At 39.7% G+C, this 19,569-nt stretch overlaps 2 protein-coding genes across 2 annotated transcripts in view; one reads left to right on the top strand and one right to left on the bottom strand.

Moving 5' to 3' along the window:
- Window positions 1-14,485, bottom strand: part of si:ch211-63o20.7 (Serine/threonine-protein kinase pdik1l-B-like) — a 58,290-nt gene extending 43,805 nt beyond the window's left edge. Inside the window, exons 1-2 of the mRNA XM_054761306.1 lie at window positions 14,358-14,485; window positions 9,046-9,125 (exon numbers count right to left, since the gene is read on the bottom strand). The gene's annotated coding sequence lies outside the window, so the exon portion shown is untranslated. The remainder of the gene's footprint in view (window positions 1-9,045; window positions 9,126-14,357) is intronic.
- LOC129172005 (prepronociceptin-like) overlaps window positions 1-16,878 on the top strand; it is a 34,506-nt gene extending 17,628 nt beyond the window's left edge. Inside the window, exons 2-3 of the mRNA XM_054761311.1 lie at window positions 4,730-4,977; window positions 16,166-16,878. Of these exons, the coding sequence (XP_054617286.1) occupies window positions 4,837-4,977; window positions 16,166-16,714 (690 nt within the window). The 5' untranslated portion in view covers window positions 4,730-4,836 and the 3' untranslated portion in view covers window positions 16,715-16,878. The remainder of the gene's footprint in view (window positions 1-4,729; window positions 4,978-16,165) is intronic.
- Window positions 16,879-19,569: the final 2,691 nt, after the last annotated feature.

Raw genomic sequence — 19,569 nt, 5'->3', positions numbered from 1 at the left:
GTATTGTGCTATTAGTAGCATTTCACCTTTCTCATAAAGCTGAAATGCAGTTTTTTCTTCAAATATTGTATATAGTAGAACTTCTTTGAATGTCTGCATGGGTTGGTTTACAAAATATTTATTATATTAATGATATATTTTTCAGTATGTGTCCCTTGGTGGAAAAAGTTTGAACACCCCTGTTTTGAGCAACGTAAAAATGATCCCTAATTGTCATTTTTTTCCAAATTATGTTGCCCTCACGCTGACTCTGTTGACTTTGTATAGCATATCACGGAGCAGGCCAATAATATTCATGGGCATCCCTGTCTCATGGAAATTACATTCCCGATACAACTAAATAGCATTCTCAATTACCTTCCCATAAAATGAACACAGCATCCCTAATTAGCCTCCAGTGGAATCCTAATCTACAATGCAGTTAAACTGTAAGTCAACAAACTATGGAGACTTAAATAGGGAAACCGATTTGTGAAATGGAAATGGAAATACAATTATACTGTATATCTGTCTTTAAATTCCTGCCATGCAAACAAATGGATAGTTATTCTGTCACTGTGACACACTGCATGGCTTTGTTTATTGATAATGTGTGTTTAAAAGCAATGTCACTGTGTTGCTGGAACACCAGCTTGGCTTTTGTCTTTTGTTCATTAACTTGATCAGAGAGAGCCACTTAAGATAGACCACAATAGTACGAAATGGACTTAGTCAGCAGGCAGGTGGTGCTCATTAAAAAACATTTCAGTCGGGAAAACAAACATCTCTCTAATGATTTCCCATGAAGCCATGCGTGTGTATTTCTAAATGGACCATACGCACGGCCTCTTTCACATGCTATTGACTACAAGTGGTAATGTGTCCACATGGGAATGGTCACAGCGAGCTACTCGTTGCTATTTCTTTTTAAATATTTGCTCCAATGCACCCATCAATACTCAGCTCACTATTGTCACATATTTTTACTCTCAATACAGTATTTTGACTATGATATTACTGAGCCATCACAAGCTTTTAAGACATTACCCAGTGCTTACTGTAGCTCGAGAGGTCATCTTGTATCCAGTAGGAGGAATAATACCGTGTATCCCAGCGCATTAACAATTTGTGCATTTGCATTAACAATCCACCAATTTGTGGATTTTTGTTTAAAAAAAAAAATGTATGATGATTTTTCAGTTTTTTCCCGCTGCAAAAAAAAAAATCTCACTCACTGTTAGTCGCAAATAATTAATAAATACATGATAAAAGGTAAAATGTACAGCATATATGTACTACTGTTAAATAAAAGGGTTTTCCTGGAGAAGGAAAGAATGATTTTTAAGTATATATATTGATGCTTCGCTGATCATGTTTTTTCATCAAGCGTTGAGATTTCACACTTTGTTCAGCGGTCCTTGAAGGCACCAAAGTTGCTGTGAGACGCAAAAGTGAAACTTATCGATAACTTTGACACCATGAGTCCTGTTCAATCATCTTACATTATCATTAATGTTTGTACGGGTGTCAAAAGATCTCGTGGACACTAGGCTTGGGACGATAATAAATATATTAATGAATCACACAATAAATGAAAATGAACTCGATCATTTTGCCAGCTTCAATATATTGCCATGTCCATGCATGTCTGTTTTCCTTATCTTCTACCTCCAAACGGGCAGGAAGAGGATTCACTCTGTGCATTGGTTTCAGCACTTTGGCGCGTTTGTTCCATAGAACAACAGCATAAATGGAGTGAATCCTCTTGTCAGTCAAGCAGTCTCTTTGTCTCGGTACACACACATACACCCGATTGGTGGGTGCTTTTTTTCATCCGAGTTCAACAATATACTTGTATTAAATAACCAAGAAGAAGCTGTAGTAATTCTGCATTCGATCCAAGTTACTTAAGATTTATCAGATCAAAACACGACCGCTGCATAAGACTTCTGTCAAAACATGTGATAGTAGAGTCTAAGTCGGACGCTTCCACACTCCAAGCATCATTGGAACTGTAGCTCTTTTAGCATAAACATAGAGCTAATCTACTAGAGCAATCTATTTCACACGTTTCTTTAGATAACTACACATCAACATAAATGATTAGTAGTAGCAGCAACAACTACCGTCATTGTTTAACTTTTAGCATTTTTTGTTTTTGTTTCAATTTGTGGAAAAAAAACAGTTCAACAGTTCATGCATGCAAAGTTAGAAAACATTTCAAAATGTACCTGCATTGTTTTGTGACTCAGTTAAATAAAAAAGTCTGTTTGTCCAGTCCTATATTTGATCATTGTTGTTTGCTTAAAGGTAATGTTAAAATATCGTCTGTGCTCGCTCCCGTGAACCCAATATCAACATCTCGTCTCGTCACCCCTAGTGTTTACTGACAAAAACATCCCCAAAACTCAGTATTATAGAGCACAGCAGGCCCATGTGGTTCATCTTATTTGTCTTCCATGAACCAGCTTCCAGGCAGCTGTGTATGAGCAAGAAGCAATTTAAAATCATCTAAGTGGCTTTTTTTGTCCTGAAATCTGTTGTATTAGATGTTATCACAGCGAACAGCATGATAGAGCGGGGTGGAGGGTGCCTTGCATTGGCCGCAGTATTACCATTTCTCAAGCTGTTTTTTTCCATTTGTCTTTTTTCAGGAGCCTTTATAGTTCAAGGAACCATGTTCGCTCCCTCAAATAGGTGTAAAAATGTTAATGCTTAAAAAATTACAATTATGTGGTATATCTATATGTTCATTTTCTATTCCACTAGTCCTGTTTAATGTAGCTACGGAAACTGAATCCTGGCTTAGGGTAAGAGACGGACCAGATGCTGGACGGATCAACTCCAATCAGTAACAAGGCGATTGTGATCTGGGCCAGTATTTGCCAGTATTTATGAGCCATATTATAGTATACAGTGGATCCCCCCATCAAATTTGTGGATTTTTGATCAAAACATAATTTTTATTTGTGGGGAAACCCGCCATTTGGTGCTCATAATGTCCATAATTAGGCTGTTTATTGGTAAAAACCCATCTCATTTTCCCTACATTGGTCAAACCTGAGTGCTTAGAAGCCCATGCGCACACCTACCAAACAGGACCTTACCCAGAATACCTTGGTATTTATTAGTATAAAATAGTATTGTTTTGCATGTATATTGGTGTCTAAAGGTTCATTTTGATACCCGCATCGTCAGTGTGGTGCAGTTACATTGTGTGTTCCACATGTGTTAGCTGTTGTTTGCACCCTGAATGAGGGTGGCATTTGGTTTGATGACCAGTTGGGTTGGGTTCGAGTTTTTTGCTGAGGTAGCCCCTGTTAATAGCGGAAATTCCCTCTATAATATTGTCCCTAAATGATACATCATCAGTGGCAACAATGACACTACTCAGGCTAACATTAAGCTTCTGACATGGTCTTCCCAAACCCCTTAGCTCAACCCTGTTCAACATTTGTGGATTCTGCCGTGTCCGGATACCTAATAGGAATGTTGCAACATTGTCCTGTTGAAAGACCCAGCCTTCACCACACAGACTGGAGCCCAAGTCAAGAGAGAAGCCCTCTGCAACTCTATATAGCCAACCACCAACTGATACCACTGCACATCTTGAAACTCCCATCTTTAAGTCCTTCTCTCACAGATGCTACCTAACGGTTACTGTTGTCAGCATCAGTAAAGGCCTTCATGTCTTCAGAGAGCACAGGTGACATTTTTCGGGGTCCATTGCGTGACCTTTTTGTCCCATAACCCTTAAGAATTTTTTGAGGAATTTAGAGTCAGTGTCTTACTTCACCCAACCTACCAGCAATGACGCATCGCAAGAGACTTTGCTTGTGTCGTTGAAAGACTGAAGGCCTTTTTGCTTTTGCCATCATGAGGTTATGGTTGTGGGAATGTCTCACAGAAAATGACACGAAAGTCAGATTTACACTTTTGATCAGCTGATAAATTGCCATAAATTGCTGACGTGTTATTTTCTTTGCCCTCCTGCCTCTACATTTTGATGCTCTACTTACACTCTGGCTACAGTCCACGACTGCGAAAGTGGAATATTTGTCATTTTCCCTCGGTCTGAAAAGATTTGCAGCTTCTCAGTCATGGTCATCCGTGATTGTTGTTTGTTGAAGACATTTCACCTTTAATCCAAAATGCTCCTTCAGCTCTAAATTTTAACTGTGGAGTCTCCCTATTTATGTCTCTAGTGAGTGTGTCTTTTAGGGGAGGTCACCATCGGGTTGTTGTCAAGAGTGGCTGGTGCACGACCGTACTGCTTAACAACAGCTCGTGAGTGGCTACTCTTCCTGTGGAGTAAATGTTAGCTAATTGTTATAAGCAGATGACAGATGATAGGCACAAACCTCCACCTCTGTTTAGAGAGAACGCCGCACGTTTCTTATGACACAAGCCAAAACGCTGTTTTACACGTTCACATACAAACACTGAGTCCTGCAAATTAGCGTCCCCACCCCCAGTAGTGTTTTGCAAACATACGAAATGACCCGTGTCACATAAACAAGTTATAGAAATCCATCCAATCCCCCAGCATGTACTGGATGCTTGCTGCCCAAAAATACCAATTTTGTCATTCATTGAATCTGGTCGCACTCTCCGTTGAGCCCACCCACACTGTCCATTTCCATACTCTAGCTGGACTCTCTCCCACCACCAGCGCCAACCCGAAATTCCAGCAAACGATCCCTAGAAGGTGGAAGTGATGCAATCCTGTGTCACTGCTTTCTCCCCTTAGGCTGGACTTACATCCCTGACATTATCCAGCTGTCGACGGCCCGCCTTCTCAACTCCTCTTGCCTGCTGGGCTCCTGTTTGCTCCTGCCTGACTGGGTGCGCAGAGCGATGAAGATCCCACTGTGGTGCCTGCTGGTGCTGCTGCCATGTCTCTTCAACCCGGGACGCAGTGATTGCCAGGGAGAATGTGTGGCCTGCGGTCTGCTGCTGCAGGAGCAGCAGCAACTGCATCAAGCCTTCAACACCATGGTGAGTGTGTCCTGTCAATAGTGCTGCGTATGTGTGTGTTGTAAGCACTAATCAGTGTTTCAGGCGTCGGGTCACTGGTGCTTTTCTTACCTATTGGAGAGTGATCCGTGTTAAACTTCTACCAACCACTAGCCATTAAACATCATTCATTACAGCTTCATGTTATATTACATGTAGCTTACCCTACAACAAATACGGTTCCTTTCACCATACCCAAAAATGGATAATAATGGCGGTGTACAAACACTTTAGAGTGACACACTTCCAAACTTTTTTATGGTAGTCTTTAAAACTAGTTGTGGGCAACACTGCAAATTTTGGTATCATTCCGATACCAAGTAATGATAGGGCCGTCATTGCCGATACGCTACTGACAAAGCGGAACCTCGGTTTTCGTCATTAATCCGTTCGAAAAGGTCAGGCGAAAACCAAATAATTTTTTCCCATCAGAAATCATGTAAATCATCCGTTCCAGACACCCAAAAATCCATCTATACAGCCATTTTCTATGCCGCTTGTCCTCATTGGGGTTGCCGGGGTATGCTGGAGCCTATGCCAGTTGACTACGGGCGAGAGGCAGGGTACACCCTGGACTGGTTGCCAGCCATTCGCAGAGCACAAATAGACAAACAACCTTTCACACTGAAACCCAAAAATATTAACAAAAAATACATTTGATAGTGAATAACATTTTTAGAATTGTTTTCCTCTAAAGGGAATGGTTGAAGCTGGATTCTTGCTCACTTGACACAATCATCATTATACACAGCGCTGTTCTGTTATGTGTCTCCGATAAACCATTCCCTCTGTAACTGTGTTCTGTGTTCCCTGGGAACCTTTACATTACAATCCTATTGTAACAGATGCTACCTTGGTATTTTGCTATGAAGCCTGTCTTGAATTCAATAGTGTTTCTCACCGTCTTTATCACAGTTCTGCAACTTTCCGTGCAGCTGTCCTAAATGAAAAAAAAAAAAGCAGAGATTCCTCTAACACTCAAATATACGCAGTGCGCTTGAACACCTCATAGTACAAGACTCAGAGTTGCTTAAAAGAAGGACGGAAGGAGACAGACACGAAGTTGTTCATCATTCTGTGTTCTATAAACAAATAAAGCACCCAAACACACATAAGTATTCCCTGGCCGGAATCTGCCTGTAGTGTCCCAACTCTAAAAGACCCGCTATCCATTCTTCATAGAAGCTCTTGACTAGGTTGTTAGGCGCACTGTTTGGCCATTAAATAAGACAAAACCGAGAAAACTTCGACAAAACCGTGGCCATAATTTTCATTGAAAATCAAATCCTACAAAAAGCAGGTTGTACAGGTTTCTTTCAATTTGTGAAAATAAATATAGAAGAGTCATTCAAAATTGATTCCATCCAGCTAATATTGATTTGACATTGGTACTACCCTTGGTATGGATACTATGCTATACGATCGCTATTTGGAGCAATCCGCCCAAGTCTTGTAAACACTATGTGTGTTAAGTACTCTGGCACTAACTAATATTTCAAATGTGTTAAAATATTTACAAAGTAAAATAGAAGTAAAAATTTAGAATTTTTGAACACGTGGCCGCACGGTGGCCTAGTGGTTAGCACGTTGATCAGGAATATCTGTGTTCGAATCTCCGTTGGGCATCTCTGTGTGGACTTTTCATGATCTCCCCGTGCATGCATGGGTTTTCTCCGGGTACTCCGGTTTCCTCCCACATTCCAAAAACATGCATGTTAATTGGTGACTCTAAATTGTCCATAGGTATGAATGTGAGCGGTTGTTTGTCTACATGTGCTCTGCAGTTGACTGGCGACCAATCCAGAGTGTACCACGCCTCTTGCCTGAAGGCAGCTGGGATAGGCTCCAGCATACCATAGTGGCCTAGTGACAAGCGGTATAGAAAATGGATGAATGGATAGACAGTTCAAAATGTCACAAAAAGGAGTTGGACGAAGCAGAGCTATAGTTTTGATGCAAGTGCATGTTCTTTTAAAAATGACATCGCCAACTACTGGCCTGGCAAATTTCATGATTTTTGGACATTTTTACAAGTTCGTGTGAACAAAGATAATCATTTTTCTACGAACCGTAACAACATTCGGAGCGAAGAATCGCCATCCGCGACACCTTTTTTTCAAATTGAGCCCTCGCATTTTCAACATGTACATACCTAAGCTCTTTAGTGCAAGATGTGCTCAATAAGCATGTCATTATGCATGCATACGTGTTGACTTTTGCCCCCCTATAAATCTGTGCATCCTGATATCGTAAGACCGCAGAGTCTGGTGTGAGAGACAATACAATTGCTCGGCGGATCCCATTTTTGGCTCAATGGGAAGACCACCAACACAATGGGGAGCTGATAAAATGTGTCAGTCAGCGGCGTAAGCCCAGCCTGATGATACGGAGCAGCAGTCAATTACGTAGTTCTATTACAGCTTCCATAAAGGTCCCAGCTGTCTTCCTCAGCGTCATTATTGGCTAAATTAGCCATCCAACTACAATTCAAGGCTGCCCAGTGGCTGTTTTTACCCAGTGACGTTTCTTTCTGACTTGTTTGGGAAATGAGATTGGGCACTGGGCTAGTTTTGTTTGAGTTCAAGGTGGAATTGTATTCAGTCTGTGGAGAGGCGGCAGAAGAACAGCTGTGCTAAAATATGCCCCCAGCATGACTGTGGTGTCTTCATAAGGTTTGGTCGAAATGCTACTAAATTGCTTTGCTGATATAAACCAGCATTATCAACAAGCATCTTTTTTTACGACAAGGTGGTTTTTGGTCATTTATTTTCACATAATGACAAATTATGTTTGGTGGAACCTGCTTAAGTTGACAATTCATCCATGTTGACCGACCCCTCAAGTCCTGGTCCACCGTGTTCTTCTTATTACAAAAAAATTGCCCGCTTAAGTCGGCATTGACGTACATGGTCGACCGCTTTTGTCGACATCAAATCTGAGAGCCAAAGGGGTCATTTATGTGAAAAATCTGCTTGTTTATGTCGACGTGTTGTAGTATTGTTAACTTCGTCAGCAGCGTAGCTACTGTCTAGTTACATAGCGCACACAGTGACTTCCTGTTCAGTGCAAAGTAAGCTTCGAAAATAAAAACACGGCGGTATTAACCTGGATTCTACCACAGCAACTAACAAAATTCACCTATTTCTTTCCTTTTTTTTTTAGATTGTTAGCCACCGGAAGAATGATTCGCACATGTACGAAAGCTTTATTGTCATTGTAGTAAATTAGCGCAGCAGTTCTGTTAGATGCGAGTATAAAATACATCAACACAAAAGAATCCAAATAAAAATATGCATAAATGGGGGGAAACCAGGTCAATAAACTGTTGTAGGTTCAGGAATAATTGAAAGAAGTAAGTATTTGATTTTTTCCTGTTTTTATTTAGTTATTTTTTTAAATTTAAAACATGTTTTTTTATTTTTAAATCCTTTATTGTCACCCATTCTCCTTATGCCGAAGTCACAATTAAATGTGCAAGCAATGGTTAGGCTCGCTTATGTCGACAACCGCTTGTATGTTGATGCTATTCCCTTATTGATTTTGCTGCTCTAAAATGCCTCAAAATGGCGCAAAGTTGTGATTTCTCCCAGCCCATCAATGAAGAAAAATAATCATGATACTAAATACTATCCCCAGGCCCAAATTTTTGAGTCCCATTTATTTTTTTTATTAACTTTTGTGTTCTTACATTTTATTTAAATATGAAGTACATGCGCACTATCCTTCTCCAGGAAAAGCTCTGGTACTTTGGTGTAAAAGTCTGATCACCTCCTGGTGAGCTTGGATCTATAATCCTCCATTTTGGCAGTCAGATTCATTCATTCATTCATTTAATACATTTATTTGACTTGCTTGCTTGAAAGCAAAAAACAAAAAAAGCACTGCCTTTTCTTCTCTATGGAAGGACGGCAGTGACAAGCACCTTCCATGCCGCCAACCTTTCAGGATGAGGAGGGTACCGCGGCGCCTCTGTGTATGGCATTTCTCTGTATTTTATTGTCAGATTAGCGAGAGTAATGATGTCACACTTACATGAAAGACATTACACACCTTGTAGAAAATCCATCCATCCATCTTCTATGCCGCTTGTCCTCATTAGGGTCGCGAGGGCATGCTGGAGCCGATCCCAGCTGAAATCATGGTGTATAATAAATATGTATAATAAAAGCTGAGGTTTTTGTCCTGAATTTCATCAGGAAATGTGCAAATTCAGCAATTTTTACTGAAGAAAATGTTCAAAATGATTGCGATTGTACAGACAATACATTTATAATGCAGTTCAGTGGCCAAATCATAATATTTATTTTATGCTATCATAATCATTATCATTATTATGATCTACAACCCTCGTTGAAATGGTCATTATTTAATTCATTCATTCATTCATCGTAGAGTGTTCATTATTAGCTTTATGTTTCTTGGTTGCGGTCCAATTGGATACCACGTCTATTCTGAAGAGCCTCTTAAGTTACTAAATATGTTACTTGGTCTATAAGGGCTGTAGTTGCCAAGTGCAAAGTTTAAAATATTTAAAATCCAAACTTTACTTCCTCACAGTCAAGGACGTCCTATGCCTCTTTTTTTGTTTTTTTTTTTAATCCTCTCGTCCTCACAAGTATATAAAATATGACCTATACACACATTTTGCCTCTCGGTCATAAACTCCCTTAGATTGTTTCATTGATCTGACGTGGAGAATCCCTTGGCGTGCTCATTTCATTTAGGACGGATAATTAATTTCCGTTGATAGATTCACACCGGAACTCCCTCCTCGCTCATCCTTTTGATGTCTGCAGGTTTCCGATAACAATGCAATTTATCTCGTTTGCGCAAGACTTGATGAGTAAATGGGATTTGCTCCTCAAGTCAAACTGAGATTTAACTCACGGGGGCTGCAGAGTTTAAGAAAGGGGAGCCGGGAAGCAGGAATCTCAAGATGTGAACGATTATATTCTACGGTACTAGTCAAAGGTTCCCAAGGCGGGGTACGCATGGCTTCAGGTCAAAACGGGTACGGGACTGTGAAATGTTTTACTGTATATTTCCATCAAATGTACCAAATAGAGCAAGGGTGTCAAACCATGCCATGGAGGGCCGAGACACTGCAGGTTTTCTCTCCAACCAGTTACACCAGCAGGTGACTTAATTTATGAGCTCCTCACCTCAAATTGAAGGAGGTGTTGATCATTAAAATCACCTGCTTTAGTGACTGGCTGCAAAGAAAACCTGCAGTGTCTCGGCCCTCCTTGGCACGAGTTTGACACCCCTGAAATAGAGGAACATCGTAGCCCTTTCCACGGAACCGTATTTGGTAACTTTAAATTAAAATGCTTGACATGGACCCCCGGTATTGTAACCACTTATGTCGACACCCCTTGGACTGGCTGACTGGCGTTGACCGGAAAACAAAACCGAAAATAACCATTGTTTGCACACAGTCATTAGGACAATGGGCGATCGGAAATGATGGACAATTTCAAATTAACAAACCAACAGGCCTTTTTTTTGTCTCTCCTACGAGATTATGCTTTTTTCCTACAGCATTTACAACATCATATGCATATGATATGCAAACTGACAGATTACGTCATCTAGCGACTTCTAGGACAGCCAATAGCTACTTTTCTTACTGAAAGCTGGCAACAGTGGCACCGGAGCAAGTTATGACGGCTGATGGAAGCACAGCGGAACGTCCCCACACAGCCACACAGAGTCTGACGCTCTTTTATAACTTCATTCTGACCTGAACCCATCAACAACAGTACAATTCCAACACCATATACTGTATGTATCTCCAGCTCACACACGTCTCTAGTCCGTTCACCCTGGGAACGACACTTCCTCGTTCTCATTACAAGAACGCGGGATCCATTCAGGGACACTGCGAACATCACAAAAACGGCTTTATAATGTGTGTGTGAGTGTGTAAATAAACAGGAAGATAAAGAAAAACATGAAAAGGATATTCTTCTCACTCACTTCGTAACGCTTAATTCGGACGTACAATTTGCTACATTTAAATATGCCGGAAAATAGACTGAAAACAAGTAAATTTATCGTAAATTGCGTGACGTCCTTGAATGCAACCCCTCATTGCTCATAGTAACACGGTTTAAAGTGTGACTCAAATGTTCCGCTACTATTAAAGAGACTAGTGTTAGACAAATAGACTTCTAGACTTGCTTGACATATTCACTTCATTTGGAGCTGTTAATACATACAAATATATATAATCCTGCCCTGCCATTTGTCTTTCTGTTCATTAAATACAGTAAAAATGGGCATATTTCAGACATAGCAGCTAATGGTGATTAATATTGATGAATTAATTTTAAAACGGTGATTAATCCAATTCACATTTGTCATTTGACAGCCCTAATAATAACATAATCCTAAAAAAACATTTTCTAACTTTATTTTGCGGATATTATTATTTAGATTCTTGTGTTTAATGATATTTTATACTATCTATCTTTACGACTATAACAGGTAGCAGCTGCTGCCTTGTGTGTATTTACTGCAATGACAAAAAAGCACTAATGTGCACTAATCTATCATAAAAAAAAGTGTGCATTTTGTTAGTCGCTGTAGTAGACTCCAAGTTAATCCTGCAATTCTTTTATTGTGAAGCTTATTTTGCGCTGAACAATATCATTTCATTCGGTGTAACTACGGTAGCTACTGTATGTTGTGGGTTAGCGATAATGATGAAGTTAACAATACGGCAACACATGTCGACATAATCAGCGTCTTTTTAGGAAAAAGAAAAATACTGTGGACAAGGTCTTGATAAATGGCTCTACAATGACTAAAACCTTCAAATATAATATTGATACACATGATAAGCATGTAATATCGGCAGCATGGTGACGTAGTGGTTAGCACGCCTGACTCACAGTCTGGACAGCCAGGCTGGAATCAGGGAATGTACCATTTTTATGTGGCGTTTGCATGTTTTCTCCATTCTTGTGTGGTTTTACCGGTTTCCGACCACATTCCTAGCTTAATTGAAGACTCTAAATTGTCCCAAAGTCAGCTGGAATAGGCTCCAGCTTCCCCGTGACCCTAATGAGCGCAAGAGGTATAGAAAATGGATGCACGGATGGACGTCATGTTGTAAAAAGCGCCATAAAATGTTCATTATTGTCTAACAAGCCATCTGAGAGAGTTGAGGCATGCAAACTGCCAAGTGATGATATTAAGACGTGAAGGTCAGAAAACTCAGTTGAGTTGGAGATTCAGAACTGACAAAGTGCAAAAAAAAAGAACAAAAAAAAACTCCACCATATATATTTCCTGAAGTTGAAATCATTAAAAGATGTCATAGCAAAGGACATACAATAATTGACCTGCCTTGGCCTGCAAACTGATTTGTATTTTCTGCCAATTTGGTGCTGCCAATCATTGCGCTGAAGTAGACGTCGCATTTATCAAATGATGGACATCTTCTATTAGTTCACAAGTTTTCATATGCTCCATTTGCTGCAGGAAGGAGGCCCATTAACTTCTTGACACCAATGTCAAGTCTTTCCCAGCCTGCAATGTGTTAGTTCAGCCTACAGCGCAGCCTACAGCGCAGTTCTGCATCATAAATGTATCACCTATTTGCTTTATATTAATGGCAGCGGTGAAGTAGGTGATGTAGAAGTATACATATTTATATCAAGTGCGTATTGTTGTGTGTATGTATAATTATAGTAGGTTTTGAGGGTCTCCCGGACCGTGACTTTCCTAACTATCCATTTGTATCCAATTTACGGTACAGTAGAGCGATGTTTTTTGCGTCGTTTGCGTACCGAGATCACCTTTGAATGGTGAAAAACTAACTTAGACACCCATAAAGATGTCTAATTTTGACACTCTAATCAAGCCTGGGCTATGCTGCTTTGCTGCTAAGACAAACCAACAGGAGGTCAACGCCCAACTCACTCACGGTGCAACCAAAAACAACACCACGAGTAACGTAACTGCACCATACGGACTATGCGGGTATTGAATTAAACGCTCACACACTTATATACATGCAAAGCAATACTAGCATCTATAACCCGCAAGGCATGCTAGGCAACTTGCATACTTTGGGTTTGGGGTTTGTTGTACATATGCTTTCATTACGCTCCAGACTTCAGCATCCACTAAAATGGAACTCAAAGTCTTGGAGCCAAAAAAATCAGCACCAGAACACCTCCTGTATATGCTGGAATTTTGTCTGAGAAATTGAGGGGGGGAAGAGCTCACAAAAGAAAACTCGTGACTGCAACAGATCAGCAACAACGTGTAATCCTAAATTGGGCCACCAACCCTTTGAGAAAATGTACCAAAAAATATAGATGAAAGTAACAAACAAACTCCAAGAGTTTGTGATAAATCCAACATAAACCTATAAAAACAACAAAGAAATAGTGGCAATGAAACCCTAACATTGTTACCACAGGTAATAAAAAGCTCTAATTTTTAGCGCGCTGTGTCGCCATCTGTTACTCATGACCAGCATGCTGCCCCGGAGGGATGACGTTCTTTAAATTATCGCTCAGTTTCATGGATGCCATCATCAAATAATGGACTCATATGTCGAGGCTCAGCAGTGGATAGTTGTCTGGGGGCATACTCACACTGGGGCAAAAGTACTGCACACTACCCCTCCCTTAGAACCCGTCTTATAACTAAAATGGAATAAAATAAGGGAAATCCCTTGAAACACACGACCAAGAAACACAATGAACGTGTACTAGAGCTGGAACAATTAATCAATTAATCTATTATTAATTGATTATACAATTAATCGACGACTACTTTGGTATTCAATTAATCGCTTTTTTTATTTTAAAAAAATGTAAATGTCCTCTGATTACAGCCCACGACACATTGTAGAAATAAAGTTGAACTAAAAAAACAGTAAAAATGGGAAAAATAGAGCAAAAAGGCACAATGTAAAGAGAAAAGGCTGAAATGTTGATATTAATAACTTCCAACCATCCATCCATCCATCCATTTTCTATGCAGCTTATCCTCACTCGAGTCTGCTGGAGCCTATCCCAGCTGACTTTGAGCGAGAGGCGGGGTACAGCCAATCACTGGATACTAGTAACTTAAAAATAATATATAGCTTTGATACATACTTTTTTTGTTTTTGTTTTTACAAAATTATTTTTTTACAAAATAAAAAGTTATATAAAAATTAGGGCTGTCAAAAATAGCGCGTTAACGTCGGTAACTAATCGATTTTATTCATTACGTTAATTTCTTTAGCATAATTAAGGCATGGCAAGCCACGCTCTCTGTTATGACGACAGACGGCAGCACACTGTCGCTCCCCACTGAGCCACACAATGTCTGACGTTCTTTTATAATTTTTTTCTTACCTGAACACATCAACAGTAGTGCAGTTCCAACACAATATATGTATCACCCGCTTTAAAAAAAAAACAACAACAACACGTCTCTGGTCCATTCATTGCAACAACACTTCCTCATTGTCACGAGACAGATGCGTTCACTAACACTCCGAACATCAAATGAACGTCTATATCATGCGTATATGGGTGGTCTAAATAAACATAAATGCAATGGAAATCAATACGTAGATATTCTTAACACTCACTTTGTAACTTTTAATGCGGAAGTACAATTTGCTGCGTTTATCCATCCATTTTCTATTCCGCTTCTCCTCTTTAGGGTCGCATTTAATCCCAGGAAATTCACTCAAAACGTGATTTCAATTTATATGACGTGGGGTCTTTGAACGCAACTCCTCACTGGTCATAATAACAGTGTAAATCTGATTCAGATATTCTGCTATTAAAGAAACCAGTGTTAGGTAAATAGATTTTCAGACATGTGTGCCATCTCTTAACTTGATTTAAACTTTAAGGTAATTTGACGCTGCTAATACATACAAACACATAATCCTGACCTGTCATTTATCTGTCTTTCCATAAAATACAGTAAAAATAGGCATATTTCAGACATAATAATGGTAAGAGTTTACATGCATTTGGAACATGCATACAAGTTCAATTGGAATACATCGCATAGTACAATTCACAGTTCTACATGTCCAAAAAGGAGTAGGAAGAAGCAAATCTTATTTAATCCTACCCCCCGATCCATTTCACATCAATTGCAATACATCTGTTCACTTCCTGTATTCCAAATGTACTCTTTGCTAGTTTAAAATACATAGGAAAATGATAAGGTAATATGATAAGGTAATATAAGGTAACAGTGTGACATGGTGATTACATTAATTAATTTGAAAACAGTGATTAATCTGATTAAAAAATGTAATTATTTGACAACCCTAATAAAATATGAATATATATGTGTATATATTATAAATACAGTATATATAATAAATATCTTTTATCATCTTTTGATTTTCAGTATGAGGTCCTCGGGGGAAAAAGTTTGGACACCCCCGGTCTATGGTCTAATCAGTAACTTGATTAATCGAAGCTTCAGATTAATCGACAAAGAAACTAATTGTTAGTTGCAGCCCTCATGTGTCCCATGTGCAAATCCATACGCCGGAGGCTTTTGTTGGAAAAAACGGAATACGAATACGTTTGCTGATTTAGAGACTATTTTTTAAAAAAATCTAATTTACGGGAAACAATTTAAACGGGAGGACTGTGGAAAAGAAGGGCGAAGAAACGGGAGTTTTTGTCTCTGGCCGAAGTCACAAGTAGTGACTAGTTTTTCGACAACAAACGCCATTCCCGACATCAGCCAGTCACAGGGGCGTTGACAAAGACTCAAAATAATCCAACAGTCAAACCCACCCAGCTCACCCTTGACTACGTTCCTAAAGACATGTCATTTAGTCAATGGGGTCGCTTCTCTCGCAGGTAATTAACGGCAGCCGCTGCCTTTCCCAAAGCATATAATCAGACCCACTCGAAATAATCCACCAAGTCACAAATGCTGCACGGTGCAGAGTACACCCTGAGACCTTCAAATACACTGGAAACACCCTGACAAGAACCCCGAGGTTTTGCATGTGCATCCATTTGCGCTTGTGTGGTCTTAATCGGTTTGTGACGTTTCGTGACGATTGCACTGTACGGATGTTTTTAACGAGCCGTGCACATTGCTTTGCACAGTTTGAACAGCCCACGCCGACAATCTCTGCACTAAAAGCTTAGCATGTTCCGCTTCCTTCTCCCTGCAGGTGTGTTTGCTGGAGTGCGAGGGTCACGTCGCTCCCTCGCTCACCTGGGACCTGTGTCAACGCGCCCTTAAAGTTTCCATCTACCCTCCGTCAGCGGGCGAGCTGGACATGGCGTCTCTCGATGTGACCTCTGACAGCCAACTTCAATCTGCAGTGGTTCAGCCTTTCCGGGAGGAGGATCAGGATGAGCGGCGCCTTGTCCGCTATGACTCATCGCTGCTGGAATCCTCGGAGGAAGAGGAGGAGGAGGGCCCGGGCGGGAAGCAAACGGAGGACGCGGATGAAAGCTCAGAGGCCGTTAGCTTATCCAAACGCTTCGGCGGCTTTCAGAGAGGGCGCCACGGTTACAGGAAGCTGATTGGCTCCCCGGCGAGGCACCTACAAAAGCGCTACGGCGGCTTCATCGGCGTCCGTAAATCTGCCCGAAAATGGAACAGTCAGAAACGGGTCAATCAGCTGCTCAGGCAGTACCTCGGCATGAGGAGCAGCCGCAGCGGCCGCTTCAACCTCTCCCCGGTGACGCGGGTCTGGAGGCAAAACAAACTGTAACGCGTCGAAACGGAACATCCCGCTCCACATACCTCAACCAATCATGTCTGAACTGTGACTTCCTCCATTGCCATCAGCACTTTGGTGTCCAACACGTAAACAAGGAATGTTTTATCGATATTTAACGTCACCTTCTGTGAAATAAAAGAATTAGAGAAGTGCAATTGAATATATTTTTGTGTGTCGGCATCAGGAGAGGCCAAATGAGATTGGGGGGGGGGGAACGAGGCGTGACTTTGGACTGCACTTTTATGAGCGTTTATTTGCACTAGACAGTGGAACACGCTTAAGTCACTCCCGCTTATGTCCACAACTCGTCTGTGTGTGTGGACCAAATCATCAAGTACCGGTCCACCGCGCTCTACTTAGTACTAAAAAAGTGCCCGCTTAAGTCCATGTCGCTTTTGTTGGCCCAATCGGGTCATTTTTAGGAAAAAATCTGCCTGTTTATGTGAACTTCTAAGCTACATAACGACTGTCTAGTTACGCAGCGTTAAAACACGCACACAGTGACTTCCTGTTCAGTGCAAAGTAAGCGAAGTATAAAACAGGGGTGTCCAAAGTGCAGCCGTTAGCTGTTTTTTTTATTGTAAATATTTAATTTTACAAGGAAAATTGTAAAAAATAAAAAAAAAACCCTTCAACAACAGCAAAAATGGAAAAGTCAGCAGTAATTTTACAAGAATAAAGTCAAAATATTTTGAGGAATTATTAAAGGAGGAAGACGTTGTCTTATTGAAGTCGTACTGTTATTAGTTAAAGTTGTCATTTTTGTTTCATTTTAAGGAAAATACCGTTAAAAAAGAAAACACTTTTGTTTATTTTTGCAGCGTAAAAAAAGTCGTAATTGTACATGAATGACGTCGTAATATTACGGGGAAAAAGAATGTTATTTTAGTAGCATAAAGTGGACATATTAAAGAAAGAAGACGTTATTTTATGAAATGATTGTTATTTTATGAGAAACGAACGAAACAACAACTTTAAAATTGGAATTTTTGGAAAATGTATCTAAAAGTTGAATTGAAAATCGGAACGTTAGAAGAATAAAGGCAAAATATTATGGGGGTAAATATAAAATAATCCCAAAAAAAAGAAAATGTATCAGAAGAGTTGGAATAGCTGGAAAATAAATTTTAAAAAATAGCAGGAATGGAAAAAAAAACACCTGAAATTTTCAGAAAATAAAGTCAAAATATTAAGAAAAAAAATAATATTCTAAAGAAAATAAAAAGTTGCAATTTTACAACAATAAACTATCAGGAAAAATGTAATTTTAATAGCATGGAGTTGAAATAGTATGGAAAAAATTGTAGTTTTTTTAAAAGTAGTAATTATATGAGGCAAAATAAAGTTCTAATATTATGGGAATAAAGTCAAAATATTGGAATAAAGTCATGATATTACGATCACAAAACTTATGAAGAAAAAAGTTGAACTCTTTCGAAAATGGAAAAAGAAAAACCAACAGCAAGAATGGGGAAAAAAAGAACGGAGGTGAGACTAATAATAGGCTTTTTCATGTATATCACAAAGCCCAGATGAAATATCGATAACTTTTTAGCATATCTGCATGTGTTGCTTTACAAAGTATCAAAGTGGCCCTTGCATCCTTTCATTCTTCACCATGGGGCCCTCCGTAGACGTCCCCCGGTGTAAAATATCTCATGAAAACAGCAGAATCGGAACAAAAACACGTACAAATGGAGCTAAATTCCTTTCTTATCGCCCGTTCTCCTTATGTCTCTGGACAAAGTCACAAGCAATGGCTCGTTTTTTGCTTTTCGGTTACGTCGACAACCGCTTACATTGACGTTCGTCAATCACTGCCAGCGGCGTCGACATAAACGGGTTCCACTGCACTTCCTGTTCGCCCACACTTCGAATACTTCTCTTGAATTGGATCTCAGACACAGACGCGTAGAATGCGTGTGGACTTGGACGAACACAGATTGTTAATTGACGGCGTGGAATTAATTTTGCTTAATTAATTAAACATGGCGGGTGAAAATTGATTTTCTGTACTAGCCAGGAGCAAACAGCATTTCTTTTCAAGAAATAGGACTGACAGACTGACTTTTTAATTACACCCTGAATGCACAAAGCTATCTACGAGGTTTTGGTGCGATAGATTAGCATATGTTGACCTACAATGGCTTGCTTTTAGCATCTTCGATGCACAAAATGTATCAACGGACGTCATTTGTTTGTATGGTGAGCAAAGTTTGGATAGCCACGGGTCCTTTTTTAAAGTGGAACAATACTGCCCTCTGGTGGATGAAGAGCTGACACTACGGCAGGGGTGTCCGAACTTTTTCCACCAAGCGCCACATAATGAAAATGCAGCTTTGCCACTTTGATATTTTGTAACGCAACACTTTATTTTAACTTTATTCTAGTAAACTTACAGCTGTTTTTTTTAATTGATGCCATTTTCCCCCCCCAACTATTTCTAATTTGTTCTTGTCGTATTATGCCCCCCCGATAATACTGTATTAAAATCGATTCCCACTAGATTATAATTGTTTCCCCAGCCTAATTTTCCAATAATTACAATTTATTTTGTTTTGCTTGCGTCTCGTAATATTACGGCTCTTTTTTAAAAAAAACAACAACATATTTTTCCTTTAATATTTCAACTCTATGCTTCTAAAATATACTATTACAAGTTTATTCTTGTAAAATTGCTACTTTTTTTCTTTTGTTGATGTTTTTTAAAAATACAATTTTCCAAATTTTTCAACTTTCTTCTTGCAAATTTCTTCCCGTAATATTAGGACTTTAAAAAATGATCTTTTGTTCAATATTTCGACTTTATTTGACTAAAATTAGTAGTAATTAATTTCTTGTCAGGT

Source organism: Dunckerocampus dactyliophorus, chromosome 19 (assembly GCF_027744805.1).
Source record: "Dunckerocampus dactyliophorus isolate RoL2022-P2 chromosome 19, RoL_Ddac_1.1, whole genome shotgun sequence".
NCBI classification, from domain to species: domain Eukaryota; kingdom Metazoa; phylum Chordata; class Actinopteri; order Syngnathiformes; family Syngnathidae; genus Dunckerocampus; species Dunckerocampus dactyliophorus.
Note: the sequence above shows the minus strand (reverse complement) of the source record. Positions and strands in the feature narration are given on the sequence as shown.